The following is a 20,314-nucleotide window of genomic DNA, read 5'->3' as shown; positions in this document are numbered from 1 at the left end:
AAATAGTTTAGTATTAATTTTTCTTGTTTTTTGAGGTAAAACTGTAGTGCTATGAACATTCCTTTCAGGACTGCTTTTGCTGTGTCCCATAGATTTTGTTTTTTTTGTGTTCATTTTCATTTGTTTCCAGGATGTTTTTTTATTTCTTTCTTGATCTCATTGGTAACACATTCATTGTTTAATAACATGCTATTTAGTCTCCATGTGTTTGAATGTTCTAGGATGTTTTTACTATAGTTGATTTCTAATTTCATTATAATGTGATCTGAAAAGATACTTGATATGATTTCAATCTTCTGAACTTGTGTCCTAACATGTGGTCTATCTTTGTGAATGACCCATGTGCACTTGAGAATTACATATATTCTGCAACTTTGGGGTGAAATGTTCTATAAATGTCAATTAAATCCATCTGATCCATTGTGTCCTAGAGTCACTGTTTCCTTGTTCATTTTTTTGTCTGAAAGATCTATCCAGTGAAATCAGTGGGCTGTTAAAGTCCCCTACTATGGCTGTATTATTTTCAATATCTCCCTTAAAGTCCTCTATAAGTTTTGTTTATAATATATTTTTAGGTGCTCCTATATTTGGTGCATATATGTTTACCAGGGTTCTATCCTCTTGTTGGATCCATCTCTTTAGTATTATGTTGTGACCTTTGTTGGCTCTTATGATGGCCTTTATTTCGAAGTCTATTTTGTCTGATATGAGTATTCCTACCCAGGTTTTTTTTCCCCATTTCCATTTACATGGAAAATTATCTTCCCCATCATTTAACTCTCATCCTGTGTGAGTCTTGTTCTGAGGTGGGTCTCTTGTAGACAGCATATAGTTGGGTCATTCTTTGTATCCATTCAGCTACCCTATGTCTTTTTATTGGAGCATTTAATCCATTTACATTTAAGGTTATTATTGATAGGCACTTATTTATTGCCATCTTAAATCTGTATGCCTAGGTTTTGCTCTTTCTCTATTTCTTCTCACTACAGCAGTTCCTTTAGCATTTATTGCAATGCTGGTTTGGTGATGATAAAGTCATTTAGCTTCTTTTTGTTGTCTGGGAAGCTCTTTATTTCACCATCTATTTTGAATGATAGCATTTCTGAATATAGTAATTTTGCTTTCAGATCTTTGTTTTTCATTACTTGAATACTTCATGCCATTCCCTTCTGGCCTGTAGAGTTCCTAATGAGACCTCAGCTGACAGCCTTAAGGGTGCTCCTTTGGAGATAACAGTTTGCTATTCTTTTGTTGCCTTTAAGCTTCTCTCTTTGTCTAATTTTTGGCATTTTAATTATGATGTGTCTGGATGTGGGTCTGTTTGGGTACTTCTTGCTTGGGGTTCTCTGTGCCTTCTGAACATGGTGACTTTTTCCTTTCCTGGGTCAGGGAAGTTTTCTGCCATTATTTCTTCAAACATATTCTCTATATCTTGCTCACTATCATTCCCTTCAGGAACACCTACTATTCTAATATTGTTACGTTTCATGTTGTCCCACAGCTCCCTTAAGCTGTCTTCCTGTTTCTTAATTATTTTTTTCTTCTTGGTTCTCTGAGTAATATTTTTCTACCCTATTTTCTAATTCACTGATCCAATCCCCAAATTTCCCTAATCTTCTGTTTAATAACATGCTATTTAGCCTCCATGTGTTTGTGAACAGATCCTTTGATTGTGTTATTATTTATTTCTGGCTGTTCTTTTTTCACAGTTACTGTATCTTTTCTCAAGCTATTGAGCATCTTTACCATCATTATTCTGAACTCTATATCAGATAAATATCTTGTCCCCATTTCATTTATCTCTTCTTCTGGAGAGTTATCTTATTCTTTCATTTGGGGGTTGTTTTTTGTCTCCCCATTTTGGCTGCCTGTTTGGGTTTGTGACTATGTATTAGGTAGATTTGCTATGCCTCCCAATCTCTAGTGCAGGATAATGTCAAGTGCTGTTTAGAACAGATGAAGACTCAAAGCCTCCAGAGATGTCTCTGCCTGCAGATGGATTAGATTCAGTCTTGAGTAGCCCTCAGGCAATTGTCCACAGGCCACAGGTGTGGTGAGAGGTTTACCAACAAGGTGGGGAAATTGCTTCTGCCTGTTATTCTCAGTTTCTTAACGGGCCTCAGAAACTCCACACCGTGAGGCAAGGTGTTTTCCAATAGGCTGGGTCACCTGTCTTCCCCAGACAAAAACTGCCTGGATAGCAAATATCTGTCTGAGAAAGATGACCTCGTCCGTGTGAGGGAATGACTCAGCACAGGAAACCAGAGTGTCTCCTTCCAAGCCCCCAACCCTGGCTTCTCCTCACACAGCTCCAGTCCACTCTGCCCTCCCTCTGCCAGAGCCCAAGGTGAGTTGCACATGAAATGTGTGTTGGCCCTTTAAGAGGGTTCCTGTATTTCCAGCCCTTTCTCCCTGGCAGACAGGAACTCTGCTGCTTTTCACAGCCAGATGTTGTGTGGGCACCTTTCTCCACTAGGGGCCCAGCCTGGGGATTAGACCCCAGAGTTCTCAGTGGCAACCCCCCACAGCTGAGATATTTCTTTGAACTTTATCTGCCATCTGTGGGAGCTCGGCCATCCCTTTCTCACCTCTGCCCTTCCTACCAGTCTCTATGTGGTCTCCACATTCCCACCTTGGTTATCAGGGTTCTCTCTAACCAGTCTTCAGTTGATTATTTAGGATGGTGTTTTGTTTGTTTTTTAATATTAGTTATACAGGCAGTCTTCGGGTTACGTCGGATTCGACATTCATCATTTTGTGGTTACATTGCCATCTCCCATTTATCCTATCTAATAATAGAGTAACATGTAAATTACCATCACTCCGCTACGCCCACAATTGGGCGGCAGGAGGCTGGGGGGCGGGACTCGGGGTGGCCTATCCGGCCATTGAGAGGCACGGATCCGCTGCCACTGAGGGGGGCTACCCTGCTGTTGAGAGGTGCAGGGGGCGGGACTCCCGCCCCTTGTACCTCTCAACGGCCAGATCTGCGGCCGCTGAGGGGGCCTGCCGCGGACACCCGGCTGCGCCTCTCAACGGCAGGGTAGCCAGGTGTCCGCAGCAGCCCCCCTCAGTGGCCGTTGAGAGGCGCAGGGGGCGGGAACAGCAGGGTAGCCCCCCTCAGCAGCCGCGGACCATCAAAAGCGGGGGAGCTGGGTGCCTGTCTGCTCCCGCACCAGGCCTTTCAGAAGCCTCCGCCGAGCCAGAGGCTTCTGAAAGGCCTGGTGCACCAGTGGACAGGCACCCAGCTCCACCGCGAAAAGCGAAAGCATGTAGGGGACCCTACACGTGCATGATTCAATCATGCACTGGGCCTCTAGTTTATATATAAAAAAAGTTCCATCATTTTGACATATGTACATATGTGCTTTATGTTTTTTATTATTTATTTACCACAAGTAAAGGTCAGGAATTGTTAAATTTCTTTTAATTTTTTTTTTTACTGTTTCACTTCATTACTGTTGTGTATGTGCTCCATGTGAGTGACGTAGGTGCTTATGTAGGTGGGTTCCGACTTACAGCGAAAATTGCGTTACATCATGCTGTAAGAACAGATCTCCGACGTAACCTGAGGACCTACTGTAATTCCAGTTTGATCCTGGGAGCGTGTCTGTGTAGCCACCATTTTTAATCTTTTTGTGCTTATTTATTAGTTTTGTCTGTGAAGGGCCTGGAACTTGGAGATATCTCCTCTGCTGTTTTGGTCAGATGGTTGCTTTTGAGCTGTATCTTGATGTATGAATGGGATTTCAATAGGTGCAGAGTTGATCTAGGCATTCCCAATGAGAGAAAGGTCATGAGCACATGCAGATAAGGAAGTACGTAATATGTGTTCTGATATAAAGCATGGAATGTGTTCCAAGACAACTTTTATAAAGCTTATCAACTATATATTTTTTTCATGTTGTCATGAAAGTACTGATAATTAAATCATAACATTGTGATGTTAATTAAGAAGTCATTTTTTAAAGAAGGGTTTTAACTAAGATTTAGAGGGAGTCAAATACATAAAATAGATAATATGGGTATTGTCTTCCCCCTCTTGACTTAATTTTGCCATTACTTTTGTATAAAAAAGAAACTATTTTACTTCAACTACTAGGTTCGGCCCAGCTCTAGCCCCTAGGAATTACACTAACTTAACACACAACATGAGATTCACTACCCTAATGATCCCTAGTATTCCTTATCCATTCTTCCTTTCTGGTGAATGCAATGTTTCTAAAGTATAAACCTTCATAAAATATTCTTTACAGCTTCTCATTGCTCTCAGCATAAATTCTAAATTTCATAGCATAGCTTCCCTAAAGCCTTCTGTGATTTGACCTTTTTTCATTATATAAAGTTTTACATAAGTCTCCTTTTCCCCCAATTGACCCTCCCCTCCCCCCAACCATTTCCACCCCAGGCAAACCCCCACCGTCCCAGTGTTTGTGTCCATTGGCTATGCTAATATGCATGTCTAAAAGTCCTTTGGTTGCTTTCTCACCCACGCCCCCCACATTTGTCCCTGGATCTATTATTGTTCATCAAATTATGTTGATCATTATATTCCACATATGAGTGAGATCATATGATATTTATCTTTCTCTGACTCGCTTTTTTCGCTTAGCATGATGCTCTCCAGTTCCATCCATGCTGTTGCAAATGGTAAAAGTTCAATTCTTTTTTATAGTGGTACTAGAGGCCCGGTGCACGAAATTCATGCATGGGGGGGAGGTCCCTCAGCTCAGCCTGCACCCTCTTCATTCTGGGACCCCTCAGGGGATGTCTGACTGCCGGTTTAGGCCTGATCCCATAAACTGGCAGTTGGACATCCCTCTCATAATCTTGGACCACTGGCTCCTAACTGCTCACCTATCTGCCTGCCTGGTCGCCCCTAACTGCCCTCCCCAGCTGGCATGGTCGCCCCTAACCACCTCTGCCTTGGCCCCCACCACTGTGGCTTTTTCCAGAAGGATGTCCAGAAGATGTCTGGTCTAATTAGCATATTACCCTTTTATTAGTATAGATAAATATTTGTCATATTATTCTCTACTTTTCTATATGTATTTAAATTACTCCAGAATATTTTAAGTGAATAAAAAATGGTCAAGTTGCAGAAAAATAAAAGTTTTGAAATACAACCTGGTAGGCTTGAAAGCAACAACATTTGCATAAAAGGGCATAAGTTGCAGTTGGCAACAAAACTTGCTGTTAGGATTGCTTGGTTAATATTCTTTTGTTGGAAAGGCATGGTTTGGGCAAAGGAGAAAAGGAAACCAGCCCTATCAAAGGGAATGTCTGATTGGGCTGTTGCCACAGCAGAGTGGGGCAGGTGCGGCAAAGGTTCAGGCTGTCCCACAGGCAAGAATGTCTGTGTGTATGGGACACCAGAGGACACCTGTCACACCTGAAACACAATTTGCTAACGCTCACAATTGCAGAGCTCAGGAAGAATCACTGTTTTTAAAACTATTATCTCCCTGACATATAAAATATACATACATACATGCCCTCTTCTGAGCTTCCCCTGCCCTCCACTTAATATTTGGCTATGGCCTTCTTTTCATGTCAACGAATTGGATGTACAGACATAATTTTTAATGGCTACAGTGTTATCCCTGACTGTTTGACATTACTATGGTTTACTTCACTAACCCTTTATTGTGGGGCAGGTTGCTTCTGGTTTCCCCTGGCATCAACAACTACAGTAAACATAATTGCTTATTTGACTGTTTACTTATGACACATTCACAGACATGGAACTCCTGGCCCAAAGTAATTCACTTGAATTTTGATCCACATTTCTAAATTGACTTTCTAGAAAGTGCTTCTGTTTGTTTAGTCCACTGGTTTTAAATCAGATTACACTCCCACAAATGCGTTAAGAGAAAACTGTCCAACGCACCTTGGGCAAATCGCAAACTCTTGCTGAACTTGAGCGACCCCAGGGTGCAGGACCTGGAGGATCCGGGCTGGAGGGTGAAGTCCAGGGAAGCGCGGGTGATGCAGTCGAGGGCCTTGTGTGGGTGCGGGCCTGTTAGTGTGTGTCGCTCGGGTCCACGCTTATGCACACAACCCACACGCCCTCACTCCCGCTCTGCACCCTTGGCCACCAGAAACCTCCGTGGAGCCTTCCATGAGCTCGGATGCATCCAGTCTCAGCACCAAGCAAGTCTGAGAAAGTTTTCCCAGACTGACTCCCGCCCGCTCCAAGGGGAGGCGGGATCAGGAGGCTCCGGGCTGGAGGGTGAGGTCCAGGGAGGCGTGGGTGGCACGCAGAGGACCCTGTGTGGGTGTGGGTGTGTGAGTGTGAGTCAGTCGGGTCCACGCTCATGTACACACCCACACACCCACACTCCCGCTATGCACCCTTGGCCACCAGGAACCTCGCAGAGTTCAGCCTGCTTGCCAATCCCCGCCCACTTGGTCGAGCCTTCGGTAGGACCCTGGCTCTGTATATAAATAGATACCCACGCAGATGTCTAGCAGCTAGCAAGTCCTTTTAACCTCTCTAAGATGTATGCTGGTTTCAAAAATGTTAAAATTTGAAGAAAGGAGTATGCGTACAAATGGAGGAAATACAGAACTTCGAGTACAATTGAGGACTACTGCAGAAGTGTTTGTAACAGGCAATTTTGGAAAAACAGAACAAAACTCAAATACATCCTCTGTCTCATCCTGCCACTGTCATTTGAGCAGGTAGATCGCTCCACAGTGACCAGGTCCAGTGTATCTGGGACCCCAAAATCAGTCCTAGTTCCCTGGAAAGGAAGCCGACCCAACTTTTTGAAGTTTGTGGGGGAAGGGTGCGGAGGCTTTCAGCCTGGTGCCACAGCAGACACCCAGCTCCCTGTCATCAATCACAGGGGGTCTGCTCATACACCAGGCCAAAAGCCTCCGCCAGAGGCTTTCAGCCTGGGGCCGGAGCAGACACCCAGCTCCCTGTCATCAATCACAGGGGGTCTGCTCGTGCACCAAGCCAAAAGCCTCCGCTGGAGGTTTTTGGCCTGGTTCTGGAGCGGACCCCAGCTCCCTGTGATCCGTTGCAGGGGGTCCGCTCAGGGCGCCTATGTATGCAAATTAACCATCTTGGTCGGGTTTATTTGCATACTCGCTCTGATTGGCTGGTGAGCGTGGCTTGGGGGTAGCGAAGGTGCGGTCAATTTGCATATTACCCTTTTATTAGGTAGGATAGTATGTCATTGTGTAGATGTCCCAGAGTTTTTTAATCCACTCATCTATTGATGGGCACTCAGGATGTTTCCAAATCTTATCTTTTGTAAATTGTTCTGCTATGAACATGGATGTGCATAGCAGAACAATAGATAAGATTTGGATCGGTGTTTCTGATTTCTTGGGATATATTCCTATAAGTGGGATAACTGGGTCAAATGGGAGTTCCACTTTTAAGATTTTAAGGAAACTCCATACTGTCTTCCACAGTGGCTGCACCAGTCTGCATTCCCACCAGCAGTGCATGAGGGCTCCTTTTTCTTCACAGCACCGCAAGCACTTGTCATTTGTTGATGATTACCACTCTGACAGGTGTGAGATGGTACCTCATTGTTGTTTTGAGTTGCATCTCTCAGATGATTAGTGACTTTGAGCATGTTTTCATATGTCTCTTGGCCTTCTGTATGTCCACTTCGAAAAGTGTCTATTTAGGCCCTTTGCCCATTTTTAAAAATTTATTGGATTGTTTATCTTCCTTTTGTTAAGTTATAGGAGTTCTCTGTAAATTTTGAATATTAAACCCTTATCTGAGATAGCACTGGGAAATATGTTCTCCCATGCAGTAGGCTTTCTTGTTGTTTTGTTGATGGTTTCTTTCGCTGTGCAGAAGCTTTTTATTTTGATACTAGAGGCCCTTTGCATGAAGAACGTGCAATAGACCTTCCTTCACCTGGCTACTGGCACCAGTTTTCCTTCTGCCTTATTTCAGGGTGGGGGCTTGGACCCCAGCGGCGGCGGTGGCAGCGTGGGGCGGGAGCTGCCGGGCCCCACCCCGCCATCCGCGATTGGGGCGCCGCCACCGCCCAGGTCCCTCAGTGATAGGAGGGACCCGGGCACCACCGCCGCTCCGACCCGCGAACGCTGAGGGGCGGGCCTGGGCGCCGCCGCCGCTCCCACCGCGCCTCCCACCAGCTCCACCGGTCCCCCCTTGGCCCCATCGGTCCCCCCTCAGCGGTGGCTGATATGGCCGTTGAGAGGCCACCCCGAGTCCTGCCCCCCAGCCTCCTGCCGGCCCAATCGTGGGCGTAGCGGAGTGATGGTTATTTGCATATTACCCTTTTATTAGGTAGGATAATCCCATCTATTTATTTTCTCCATTGCCCTAGGAGTGTCTTTAAAGATATTGCTATGACATATGTCTGCTATTTTGCTGCCTATAGAGTCTTGTAGGATTTTTATGGTTTCCCATCTTACATTTAAGTCCTTTAGCCATTTGAGTTTGTTTTTCTGTATGGTGTAAGTTGGTGATCTAGTTTCATTTTTTTTTACATGTATCTGACAAAATTTCCAAGCACCATTTATTGAAGAGACTGTCTTGACTCCATTGTATGTTCATGCCTCCTTTGTCAAATATTAATTGAGCATAGCGGTTTGGGTTGATTTCTGGGTTCTCTGTTCAGTTCCATTGGTCTATTTGTCTGTTCTTGTGCCAGTACCAGGCTGTTTTGACAACAGTGGCTTTGTAATACAGCTTGAAATCTGGTACTGTGATCTCTCCAACTTTGTTCTTTCTCAGGATTGCTGTGGTTATTTGGGTCTTTTTTTATTCCAGATAAATTTTTGGAGAGTTTTTTCTAGATATTTGAAATATGCCATTGATATTTTAATGGGGAGTGTATTGAATCTGTAGATTGCTTTGGGTAGTATGGGCATTTTAATGATGTTGATTCTACCAATCCATGAACGTGGTGTGTTCTTTCATTTGTTTATGTCTTCCTCTATCTCTTTTTTTCATTGTCATGGTAGTTTTCCAAGTACAGGTCTTTTACATCCTTGGTTAAGTTTATTCCTAGGTATCTTAATTTTTTTGGTGCAATGGTAAATATGGGTTTCTTTTAGTTTCTCTTTCTGTGAATTCATTATCCTTTCTAATAAAGAGGGAATATGCTAATTGACACTCACGCCATCACAAAGATGGTGACACCCACAGCCAATAAGGAGGGAATATGCTAACTGACTGCCTTGCCCTCAAAGATGGCAGTGCCCACAGCCACAAGATGGTGTTACCCAGTCCACCCAGCCCCGCTGGGGTGGTAGGCATGTGGCAAGGCCAGCCCTGCTCCCAGGTGGGCCTGGCTGCTCTGCTCGCCTGCCTCCAGAGTCCCCCAGTCCCCTCAGCCCCTCAGCCACACAGGGACAGCCCAAGGCACAGGCAAGGCTCAGATGGGAGCTTCCCAGGACCAGCCTGAGGTGTAGGAAGCCTTGGATGGCAGCTGCCCTGCCGCCCAGGGCCTGCCAAAGCTCAGGTAACCAGAGCCAGCCGAGGCTTGCACTGTCGGCAGTGGCAGTAGCAGAGGTGTGATGGGGTGTTGCCTTCCCCTGATTGCCGGGTCACCTCCTGCCCCTGAGGGCTCCCAGACTGTGAGAGGGGGCAGGCCAGGCTGAGGGACCTCCCCTCCAGTGCATGAATTTTCATGCACCAGGCCTCTAGTTGGTGTATAAAAAGGCCATTTATTTCTGGGTGTTAATTTTGTATCCTGCTATATTGGCGAATTCATTGATTAGGTCTAGTAGTTTTTTGATGGAGTCTTTGGGCTTTGCTATGTATAGTATCACGTCATCTGAGAATAAGGACAGTTTTACTTCTTTTCAAATTTGGATGCCTTTTACTTTTCCTTCTTCTCTGATCTGCTATGGCTAGCACTTCCAGTACTATATTGTATAGGAGTGGTGAAAGTGAGCATCCTTGTCTTGTTCCTGTTCTTAGGGGAAATGAGTTTAGTTTTTGCCCATTGAGTATGACGTTGGCTGTAGGTTTGTCATATAAGGCTTTTATTATGTTGAGGTATGATCCCTCTATTCCCACTTTGCTGAGAGTTTTTATCAAGAAAGGGTGCTAGATTTTGTCAAATGCTTTTTCTGCATTAATTGATAAGATTATGTGATTTTTATCTCTCAATTTGTTTATGTGATGTATCACATGTTTTTATTTGTGGATATTGTACCATCCTTGTATACTGGAATAAATCCCACTTGGTCATGGTGTATGATCTTTCCGATGTATTGATGAATCAGACTTGCTAGAATTTTGTTGAGGATTTTAGCATCTATGTTCATCAAGGATATTGGCAAGTGGTTCTCTTTTTTGTGGTGTCTTTATCTGGTTTTGAGATTAGGGTAATGATGGCTTCATAGAAAGATCTTGGAAGTGTACCTTCCTCTTGAATATTTGGTATAGTCTGAGGAAGATAGGTTTTAGTTTTTCTTTGAATGCTTGGTAGAACTCCCCTGTAAAGGCATCGGGACTGGGCTTGTGTTTGCTGGAAGAGTTTTTCATCACTGCTTCAATTTCTTCAATTCTTCCTGATTGAATTTTGGAAGGTTGTATTTTTCTAAGAATATGTCCATTTCGTCTAGGTTGTCCATTTTGTTGGAATAGAGTTGTTCATAGTATTTTTTCATAATTGTTTGTATTTCTGTGGGATCAGTTGTTACTTCACCTCTTTCATTTCTGATTTTATTTGGGTCCTCTCTCTTTGCTTGTTGGTGAGCCTTGATAGAGGTTCATCAGTTTTGTTTATCCTTTCAAAGAACCAGCTCTTGGTTTTGTTGATCTTTTTTTTTTTTTTGTCTCTATGTTGTTTATCTCCACTCTGATCTTTATTATTTCCTTCTTTCTGCTCACTCTGAGCTTTTCTTATTGCTCTCTTTCTAACTTTGAGTTGTAGAGTTAGATAATTTATTAACATTTTTTCTTTCTTTTTTTTTTTTTGAGGTATGCCTATAGACCTATAAACTTACCTCTCAAGACTGCTTTCTTAGTGTCCCATAACTTTTGGATTGTTGTGTTTTGTCATTTGTTGCTATGATGCTTTTTAAAAAAATATATTTTATTGATTTCTTACAGAGAGGAAGGGAGAGGTATAGAGATTTAGAAACATCGATGAGAGAGAAACATCGATCAGCCACCTCCTGCACACCCGCTACTGGGGATATGCACGCAACCAAGCTACATACCTTTGACCGGAATCAAACCTGGGAACCTTCAGTCTGCAGGCCAAACCAGTTAGGGCGCCATGATGCTTTTTATTTCTTCTTTGATCTCTTTGGTAACCCAGTCATTGTTTAATATCATGCTATTTAGCCTCTAGGTGTTTGATTTTTTTATTGTTTTTATTGTAGATTTCTAATTTTATGCCATTGTAATCAGAGATGATGCTTGATATGATTTCTATCTTCTTGAATTTGGAGAGACTTAGCCTGTGTCCCAATATGTGGTGTATCTTTGAAAATGACCCATGTGCACTTGAAAAGAATGTATATTCTGTGGCTTTAGGTGAAATGTTCCAAAGATATCAATTAATTCAATCTGATCTAGTGAGTCATATAGGACTAATGTTTTTTTGCTGATTTTTTGTTTAGAGGATTTGTCCAATGGTGTTAGTGGGGTATTAAAGTCCCCTAGTATGACTGTATTGCTGTCAGTCTGTCCCTTGATATCCCCCAGAAGTTTTTTTTTTTTAATGTATTTTGGTGCTCCTGTATTGGATGCTTATATGTTTACCAGAGTTATATCTTCTTGTTGGATTGCTCCCATTTGTATTATGAAGTGGCCTTCCTTATCTCTTGTTATGGCCTTCACTTTGAGGTTCAATATGTCAGATATAAGTATTGCTACCCCAGCTATTTTTTCATTTCATTTCGCCTGAAAAACCTTTCCATTCCTTCACCATCAGTCTGTGTGAGTCCTTTGTTCTAAGGTGGGTTTCCTGTAGACAGTAGATATATGGGTCATGTTTTATTATCCACTAAGCTACCCTATTGATTGGGGCATTTAATCCATTTACATTTAAAGTTATTATTGATAGGTACTTGTTTGTCACCATTTTTATTCTTCATGCTTGTGTTCCTTCTTCCCTTCCTATTTCTTTTTACAGCAGACCTTCTTGTATTGCTGGTTTGGTGGTAACAAACTCCCTTAGTCCTTTTTTGTCTGTGAAGCTCCTGATTTCATCCTCACCTTTGATTGATAGTGTTGCTGCGTACAGTATTCTTGGATTCAGACCCTTGCTTTGCATGACTTTGTATATTTCATTCCATTCCCTTCTGGCCAGATGTGTTTTTCTTGAGAAATCTTTTGATAGTCTGATGGGAGATCCCTTGTAGATAACTTTCTGTCTCTCTCTGGCAGCCTTTAAGATTCTTACTTTGTCATTGGTGTTTGCCAGTTTAATTATAATGTGTCTTAATATCAGTCTTTTTGGGTTCATTTTGTTTGGGACTCTGTGAGCTTCTTAGACTTGTATGAGTTTTTTTTCTTGCCAATATCTGGGAAGATTTCTGTCATTATTTCTTCAAACAGGTTTTCTATTTCTTGCTCAGTTTCCTCTCCTTCTGATACCCTTATTATCAGAAGGAGAGGAAAATGCAAATGTTGTTTTGTTTCATATTGTCCCAAAGTTCCCTTAGGTTCTCCTCCTTTTTTTAAAGGTTGTTTTTTTTCTAGTTGCTGCTCTGCCTGGGTGTATTTTCCTACCTTGTCCTGTAGCTCACTGATGTGGTCCTTCACTTCCGCTAGTCTACTGTTGATGCTTTCTATTGTGTTCTTTATTGCAGTGATGTCATTCTTAATTTCTGCTTGGTTCTTCTTCATTTCCTCTTGGTCCTTACACATATTGTTGAATTTGTCTTCCATCTTTTTTAGCGTCCTTATAATCATTGCTCTGAATTCTTTCTCTGACAAATTGCTTGTCTCTATTTCATTTACTTCCTTTTCTGGTGATACCTTTCATGTGTGGGCTGTTTCTTTGTCTCCCTATGATTGCTCCTCTCAGGGTGTCTGGTTATGTAGCTCTCTCTGTCCTCCATTGACTTAAAGGCACAAAATACAATACGACAAGACAAAATGCACAGGGCACCAAACACAAATGTATTCATGATACCCATAACCCCAAATAAAGGTGACCACCAGAGAAAGAGAATTAGGGGAGAGAAAAGGGTGCAAGAATGATATTAAGAAAAGGAAAAATGTGAGAGCGAAAAACAAGAGAAGAAAAAAGAAGGGGGAAATATATATATGGGGATAAAACTCCAAAAAACAACAACTAATCAAATAAATGCAAAGAACAAATACCCAGAGATGAATGCAAACAACAACTAATCCAAAGAATGGAAACAACAAACACCCAAACAAGAAACACCCAGATGAATCTGAGGAGTTAGAGCTTATTTCCAGAAGATAGGATCAAGGAATTGAATGAATGGAAAAATAGCCACTATTCAGTATTGAGGAAGCAGAAAGAGAATGAGTGTATAAGAAGAAAAATGAAAAACAAAATTTTATATATATATATATATATATATATATATATATATATATATATAAAGCAATCGGTGAAGAATGAACATTTTGATACAACGTTGCATTCGAATACACGCGTTTTTATATACCTTATACCTACTATTATATACTATATATATATATATATATATATATATATATATATATATACCTACACATATATACTATATAAAAGAATACTTACACAAACACACACACACACACACACACACACACACACACACACATATGTATATATACACATTTTCCCTTTTCTTTAATTATCTATGTATTTGTCTATTATTGGAAAATGAGAATAGAGAGTAGATAGGCCTGAGCTGGTGATTGGAATTAATTAAGCTATTAGTAGAAGAAGAAGACAAGTGAGAAGAGGAAAAGCAGAAGCAAAAATAGGAAAAAACACACACTAACAAGCAATCAATGAAACAACAAGACAGAAAGAAAGAAAAAAGAAAAAAGAAAGGAAGAAAAAAATTTTGGATAGTGAAAAAAAGGAAGAGAGAAGTCTGCATGGACTTGGAACAGGGGAGAGCAAATTAGATATATGAGTAAGATCAATTTTTAACAGTGGGTAAAAAGAAAGGATAAAGGAAAACTAAAGCAGGAACAGGGTAAGAGAAACAGGACGAAAAAGGGGAAAAGTGAAGAAGAGAGTGTTGGCATAAAGGAAAAATTAAGATAGAGTAAATAATGGTAAAATAAAAATAAAAATAGAATGTAGAACACTAATTTAAAAAGAAAATAAACTAAACTAAAATAAAACTTTAAATAAGGTAAAATAATAGTAGTAATAATTATAATCTATATAAATAAAAATGTAAATGTTCATTCTTCACCGATTGCTTTGAAATTTTGATACAACGTTGCATTCGAATACACGCGTTTTTATATACCTTATACCTACTATTATATAGATGTCACACCTGTGACAGGTAAAAACATGCTTTTTTGGAAAAACAGCGCCATCTGTTGGACGTAAAAGCAACACACGCTATACTAAATATTTTACGATTCCATTTCAATGTTTCTGATTTACGATCCATTTACGATTTCCAAATTTCCAAATTTATGATTCCAGTTCAATGTTGATAATGATTGAAGATTTGTGCTTAGAAATCCTGAATAAAGTTCTCAATCAATTGGGAATGCCATCACCGAATTGATCTGCTGCTGCTTCATTCGATGTAGAATTGCATCGTGAACAAAATTACAACACGGGTGATCTTTTGTCGTATGTGCAATCAATATTCCTAAACTAACGCTTGAGCAAAAAGGCATTTACGATCAAATAATGCAAACTGTCAATAACGTGCTTGGAGAAATCTTCTTAGATGCACCAGGAGGAACTGGTAAAACCTTCCTAATTAGATTGACTCTGGCAGCAATTCGATCCCCAAATGACACAGCCTTAGCTCTTGTGTCGTCTGGAATAGCTGAGACATTGCTACCAGGTGGAAGCACTGCTCATTCCGCTTTGAAATTGCTATTGAACATGCAATTCATTGAAACTCCCATGTGCAACATTTCCAAAGCATCCGGCATGGCAAAAGTATTACAGAAATGCAAACTTATTGTTTGGGATGAATGCACAATGGTGCACAAAAAATCGCTCGAGGTTCTTGATCGATCATTGCAAGATTTGCGTGGAAACATCAGACCATTTGGGAACGCATTAATATTGCTTGCAAGAGATTTCAGGCAAACATTACCTGTAATTCCTCGATCGACACCAGAGGACGAAATAAATGCTTGCCTGAAATACTCTACTTTGTGGCGACACGTAAAGACGTTAAAATTAACTACAAATATGTGTGTCCAGCTGCAAAACGATCAATCAGCTGAGATATTCTCACATCAATTGCTGGAAATTGGGAACGAAAAGGTACCAGTTGATCTGACCTCAGGACGAATTTCATTGCCTTATAACTTCTGCAATTTAGTGACATCAAAAGAAGAATTGGTTGAAAAAGTATTTCCCAATATTCAAACCAATTATAAGAATCACGATTGCCTGAGTGAACGAGCTATTCTTGCGGCCAAGAACAAAGACGTCTATGAGCTTAACAATATTATTCAGTCTAACATTCAAAGCGAGGCAGTCACATACAAGTCTGTCGACACTGTTGTGGAAGCAGATGAAGCAGTTAATTATCCAACAGAATTTTTGAATTCACTCTATCTGCCAGGGATGCCACCGCACATCCTGCAATTGAAAATCGGCATGCCAATTATCATGTTGTGAAATATCAACCAGCCAACGCTTTGCAATGACACACGGCTTGCAGTAAAAAAATTAATGAGCAATGTCGTAGAAGCAACAATCTTGACAGAACCTTTCAAAGGTGAAGATGTACTCATTCCTCACATTCCTATGATTCCAACGGATATGCCATTTCAGTTTAAGAGATTGCAATTCCTCATTCGATTAGCATTTGCAATCACCATCAACAAAGCTCAGGGCCAATCTTTAGAATTGTGCGGTTTAGATCTAGACACGGATTGCTTCTCACATGGACAATTATATGTTGCATGTTCTAGAGTCAGAAAACCAGACAATCTCTGTATCTGCACAGACAATGGAACAACAAAAAATATTGTATACCCACAAGCATTGTGAAATTAAACATATTAGAAACGTGCGCTTTCTCTTTTCTTTCTTTTCCATTTAACCAGACTGAGCCACAGCAATGCTTGGCCGGGTACAGCTAGTTAAAAATAAATATGTAGTAATAAAAAAGTAAAATCAAGTGAGAAAAAAATTTAGTTTCTTAAGTAAAAGATATAAAATAAAAAAGTGAAGTAGTGAAGGTTGTTCACTTCCTCTATTGTTCTGTTTGGCACGTTTGTTTCCTATCAGGTAATCAGCACAGTGTTGAAATTCCCTGCAATCTACTGCTCCTCTGTGTCATAAGCCACAACCTTGTTTTCAAGCAGGTGGGATCTCTTCTCACTTTGTTTCTCCCTGCCTTCAGTTGTATTTACAAGAGTCAATTTCTGAGACAACCCCTGGGTGGCAGTGTTTCTGTATTAATATCCGGGACTAAATGGTCCCTCTACACAGTGTTTAGACTCTTCTTTCCCTGCCACACTTAATACTGGGTTGTAGGGACAAACTGCCCCAGAGCTGGTTTCCTGCTCATTTCTCCTTATTCTGACCCCCCGTTTCCACAAAACCAACTTTCCCCTGCAGTCTCAGTGAGTGTTTTTAATTGGAAGATCCTATGTACTGGACTTAGCAAGCAAAAGGGAACCGCGTCAACTCTCGTCTTTTTCCCCTGGCACTGTGCAGCCGGTATAGAACCTCAGGCTTCCTTTCTGGGCACAGATTCTCACGGATGTGGGCTTATATCTAGAGTCTGCCTCTGCCAGCAGTCCTGTGGACCTCCTTCCACTTTCGAGGGCTACACTGACCCCAAGGACCATGGGTTTAGTGGAGCACAGTCTCCCTCTGAGCCTCTAGATCCCGCTGCACATTTCTCCCTCCAGCTTGAATCCCAGATCTCACCTCTCTCTAGGCGATTGATCTCTGACCTTTCTGTCTACAGACTGCCTCACCAGCTGTGTTTAATTCACCAATTCCAGGTGGATATTATTCAATTCAGATGTTCCTTCTATCTGCTCTGTGAGAAGGCGCAGGGCCTGTCTGCGTATTTGTCATCGCTTTGTCTCCCTGTGGACAAACTTTTTAGGCGCCCGTGGTTGGGGAGGCTAGAGTCTCAGTGTGTGTGGGTTCACAGCTGAGGCAGCTGGTCCCTGGGCATTGTGGTTGTAGGGTCCCGGGAGGTATCTGAGGTCTCCCGGGTTGAAGGTAAGGCTGGGCATCCGATCACAGCCATTCTCCCCTTCAAGATGATGCAGTCTTTGCGGCAGAGCCAGCTGCTCTGGGGGAGAGATTTCAGCAGGAGTAGTAGAGGCTGCCAGGCCAGGGGAGCCTGGTCTGCCAGTCCCCAACAGTCATGTGGAATGTAGCTGTCCCTCAATCACAAATACAGACACTCCCTGCACGTCCACACACTCTCCTTTCGCTCTCTCACTCAAACACTATCTTGCAGCCTACTGTCCCGTCGACCACCATCTTCCATACATGTTTGGACCTTTTGATTATTCATCCAACTTCACCTTTTGTCATTAAATTTCTTTCTTATCTGATATAGTTGTATAGATGACCTCTGCTTTTGAGCCTCCTGGTCTTTGCTTATACCTATAATATTCTTCTTTCTTTTCCTTCATAGCCCTTTATATGTTGTATTTGTCTCAGATTGATGTCACTTCCCTATTCCTCATCACCATTATATGTGAATGGTATCCTACATATAATATCTATAATCTTACTTATGGTGTTAGTTTCAAGTTTTTTTGTCTGTATTTCCATCAGAGTATAAAATTGAGTGTAATAGCTTTGTAATCATCCTGTATTGTAAATTCCTAAAAAATAATTACATATAAAATTTTACCATTGAATAAATGAATGAAATGTTTTATATCAAATGAAGCATCTTGACTGTAAATAATTGAAACTGTACTAACACTAAGGCGGAAATGACATACTCAACATCACAAGTTACTTCTGCTCTGGACAGAGTTGAATACATACCTGTGAGAATAGACAAGGTGGTAGTTTTTCCTGCCTTATTTTCTCCAAGAAGAATAGTGATCTGCCCCTTATATAAGTTCAAAGACATGTTGTTTACTGCTACTTTGGCACCAAATTCCTATGAAATAAAAGAAAAATAACTTGATACCTGTCACTATCACTTGTGAAAGGCAAATGCTCATATCCTCTATTCTTAGAACAATCAACATTATATAATCAGATATAATGATATTTTGAACAAGAAATAATATTTTCAGGTGCACTGAGTTTGTATATTAGTCAAAGTAAGTATAAAGGCACAGGGATATGTATATCTATCTATATTTGCTAATAAAAATGAAGACCTCTTTATATTCTATCTATGAAGAGTGTAATATAGTATTTATGGGCTTATTCAACTGTAGCAAGACTCTAAAATATTTATCCAGTCCTTCATAGAACATGTTTGAAAACTCTACTAACGTGTCTCTTGGACTCCTAATATTTTAGTCTGAATTTAGAAATCCTGTGGTTCCTAAGAGCTCACTTAGGTTAATCTAAATTCTGTCTGTTGGTGCCTCTAATTGGCAAATCCTAATTAATAAAAAAACAGAGAAGGCAATTTTGGGGAATGCAGTTCATGGGTTCTCTTTTGCAATGTAGGAGACACCTTAGAAAGAGGTGCTAGTGTTGGCAAATTGACACCACTAGGAGAGTGTGTCTACAAACTCTGGGCTTCTCGATAGTAGCACTCTGGACACTTTGTATTAAAGAATTATTTGTTTTGGAGTGCTCACCTCTAACCTATACGATGTTTAGGAGCTTCTCTGGTCTCTACCCTGCAAATGCCAGTAGCACTTCTCTCCTCATCTGTCTTTTCCTTAGTTATGGTAACCAAACTACCTCCAGGTATTATTATAGACATTTTATGGATGGACATAATTATCCCTAGTTTAAAATGACTGTCCTAGGGAAACTAATTTTCTCTTATGAATTCATTTACCTTATATGTGTTAATAATACTGTAATCTCTTTCATTCAGAATCTTTCCAAAGCTTTAGCTCTATATCTCCAAATGTCTACCAGAAACATAAGTTTAACTATTTATAAATATTTCAAATTCAGTATGTCTAAAACTCTGCTCATTATCATGTCCTCAACTGCATTCCTTGGGTCAGTGAATGACCCCCAAATTCACTAAGATGTTCAAACCAGAAACCTGAATATAACCCCACACTTCATTGATATTAACCACTGTAGGCAATAAATCATCAATTCCGATTAATTAAAAAACTACTGAATGTCTACTGTATACCAGGCATTGTTCTATGTGTTAGAATTACATTTAAAAATAAGTGATACTTAGTTCCACCTTTAATAAAGCTTTGGTAAATGAAGACAGAAAAAAGAAAAGGTACATAAAATAATTATGAATTATGATAAACATAATGAATAAAACAAAGGGCTTGAAAAATGCATGGTGTGATGGTATTGCATGTGAAACAAATATTTATTTATAATAGATATCAGAAAACAAAGGTAATGATTCCTGAGAATTGAACAGAAAATCCTCCAGCGTAGTTTCAAAGCCAACACAAAGCTGAATAATTCAGGCAGAGTCCATCAGTTTACCTGAGTTGGAGATAGAAACCCGAGAGTCTGGTGAGAAAAGAGAATTGAAGAAAAGACATATGCATGCCAAGACAAAGTTGGAGATCAAAAGTGGGGCCCCAAGAATATTCTCGTAAGAAATGATCAACATACGCATGTGAGGAAACTGCCTGAGAAAGAAGAAAACCGTGTAGGGTTCAGAGGTAACAGTCCTTGACACTCATCTAGGACCAGGGAGGTTGCTTGTTCCCACAGCCAGATTAGAACATTTTAAGATCCACAGGGAAGTGAGTAGATTACACAGAAGGATCTTGCCTTAATAGCGGGAAGCAAATAACTTTGGACTAAGCAAAACAGACATAAAATATTCAAAACATTTTGAAGTAACTTAATTCTTCCAAAACCAAATTTAAGGTATATTTCAAAGAATACAGAAATGCCCAAGACTCCAAAATGTAAAGAAGCAGAAAAAGATGACCCATAATGGCAAAACCAATCAATAAATCAATCAATTGAAATAAAACTAGAACTGACACAAAAGTTAAAATGAGCAGACAATTTCAAATGATTATTATAAATGTATGTCAGCTGTTGAAAAAGTTAAGATATTG

At 40.6% G+C, this 20,314-nt stretch overlaps 1 protein-coding gene across 1 annotated transcript in view; it reads right to left on the bottom strand.

The window, feature by feature from the left end:
- Window positions 1-20,314, bottom strand: part of LOC307110044 (phospholipid-transporting ATPase ABCA3-like) — a gene marked incomplete at both ends in the record, with an annotated part of 343,983 nt that overhangs the window by 254,840 nt on the left and 68,829 nt on the right. Inside the window, one exon of the mRNA XM_079789089.1 lies at window positions 18,114-18,231. Within this exon, the coding sequence (XP_079645215.1) occupies window positions 18,114-18,231 (118 nt within the window). The remainder of the gene's footprint in view (window positions 1-18,113; window positions 18,232-20,314) is intronic.

This window comes from Cnephaeus nilssonii (assembly GCF_951640355.1).
Source record: "Cnephaeus nilssonii genome assembly, chromosome: 2".
Taxonomy (NCBI): Eukaryota; Metazoa; Chordata; class Mammalia; order Chiroptera; family Vespertilionidae; genus Cnephaeus; species Cnephaeus nilssonii.
The sequence above is the reverse complement of the archived record's forward strand: the minus strand, read 5'-3'. Positions and strand labels throughout refer to the sequence as shown.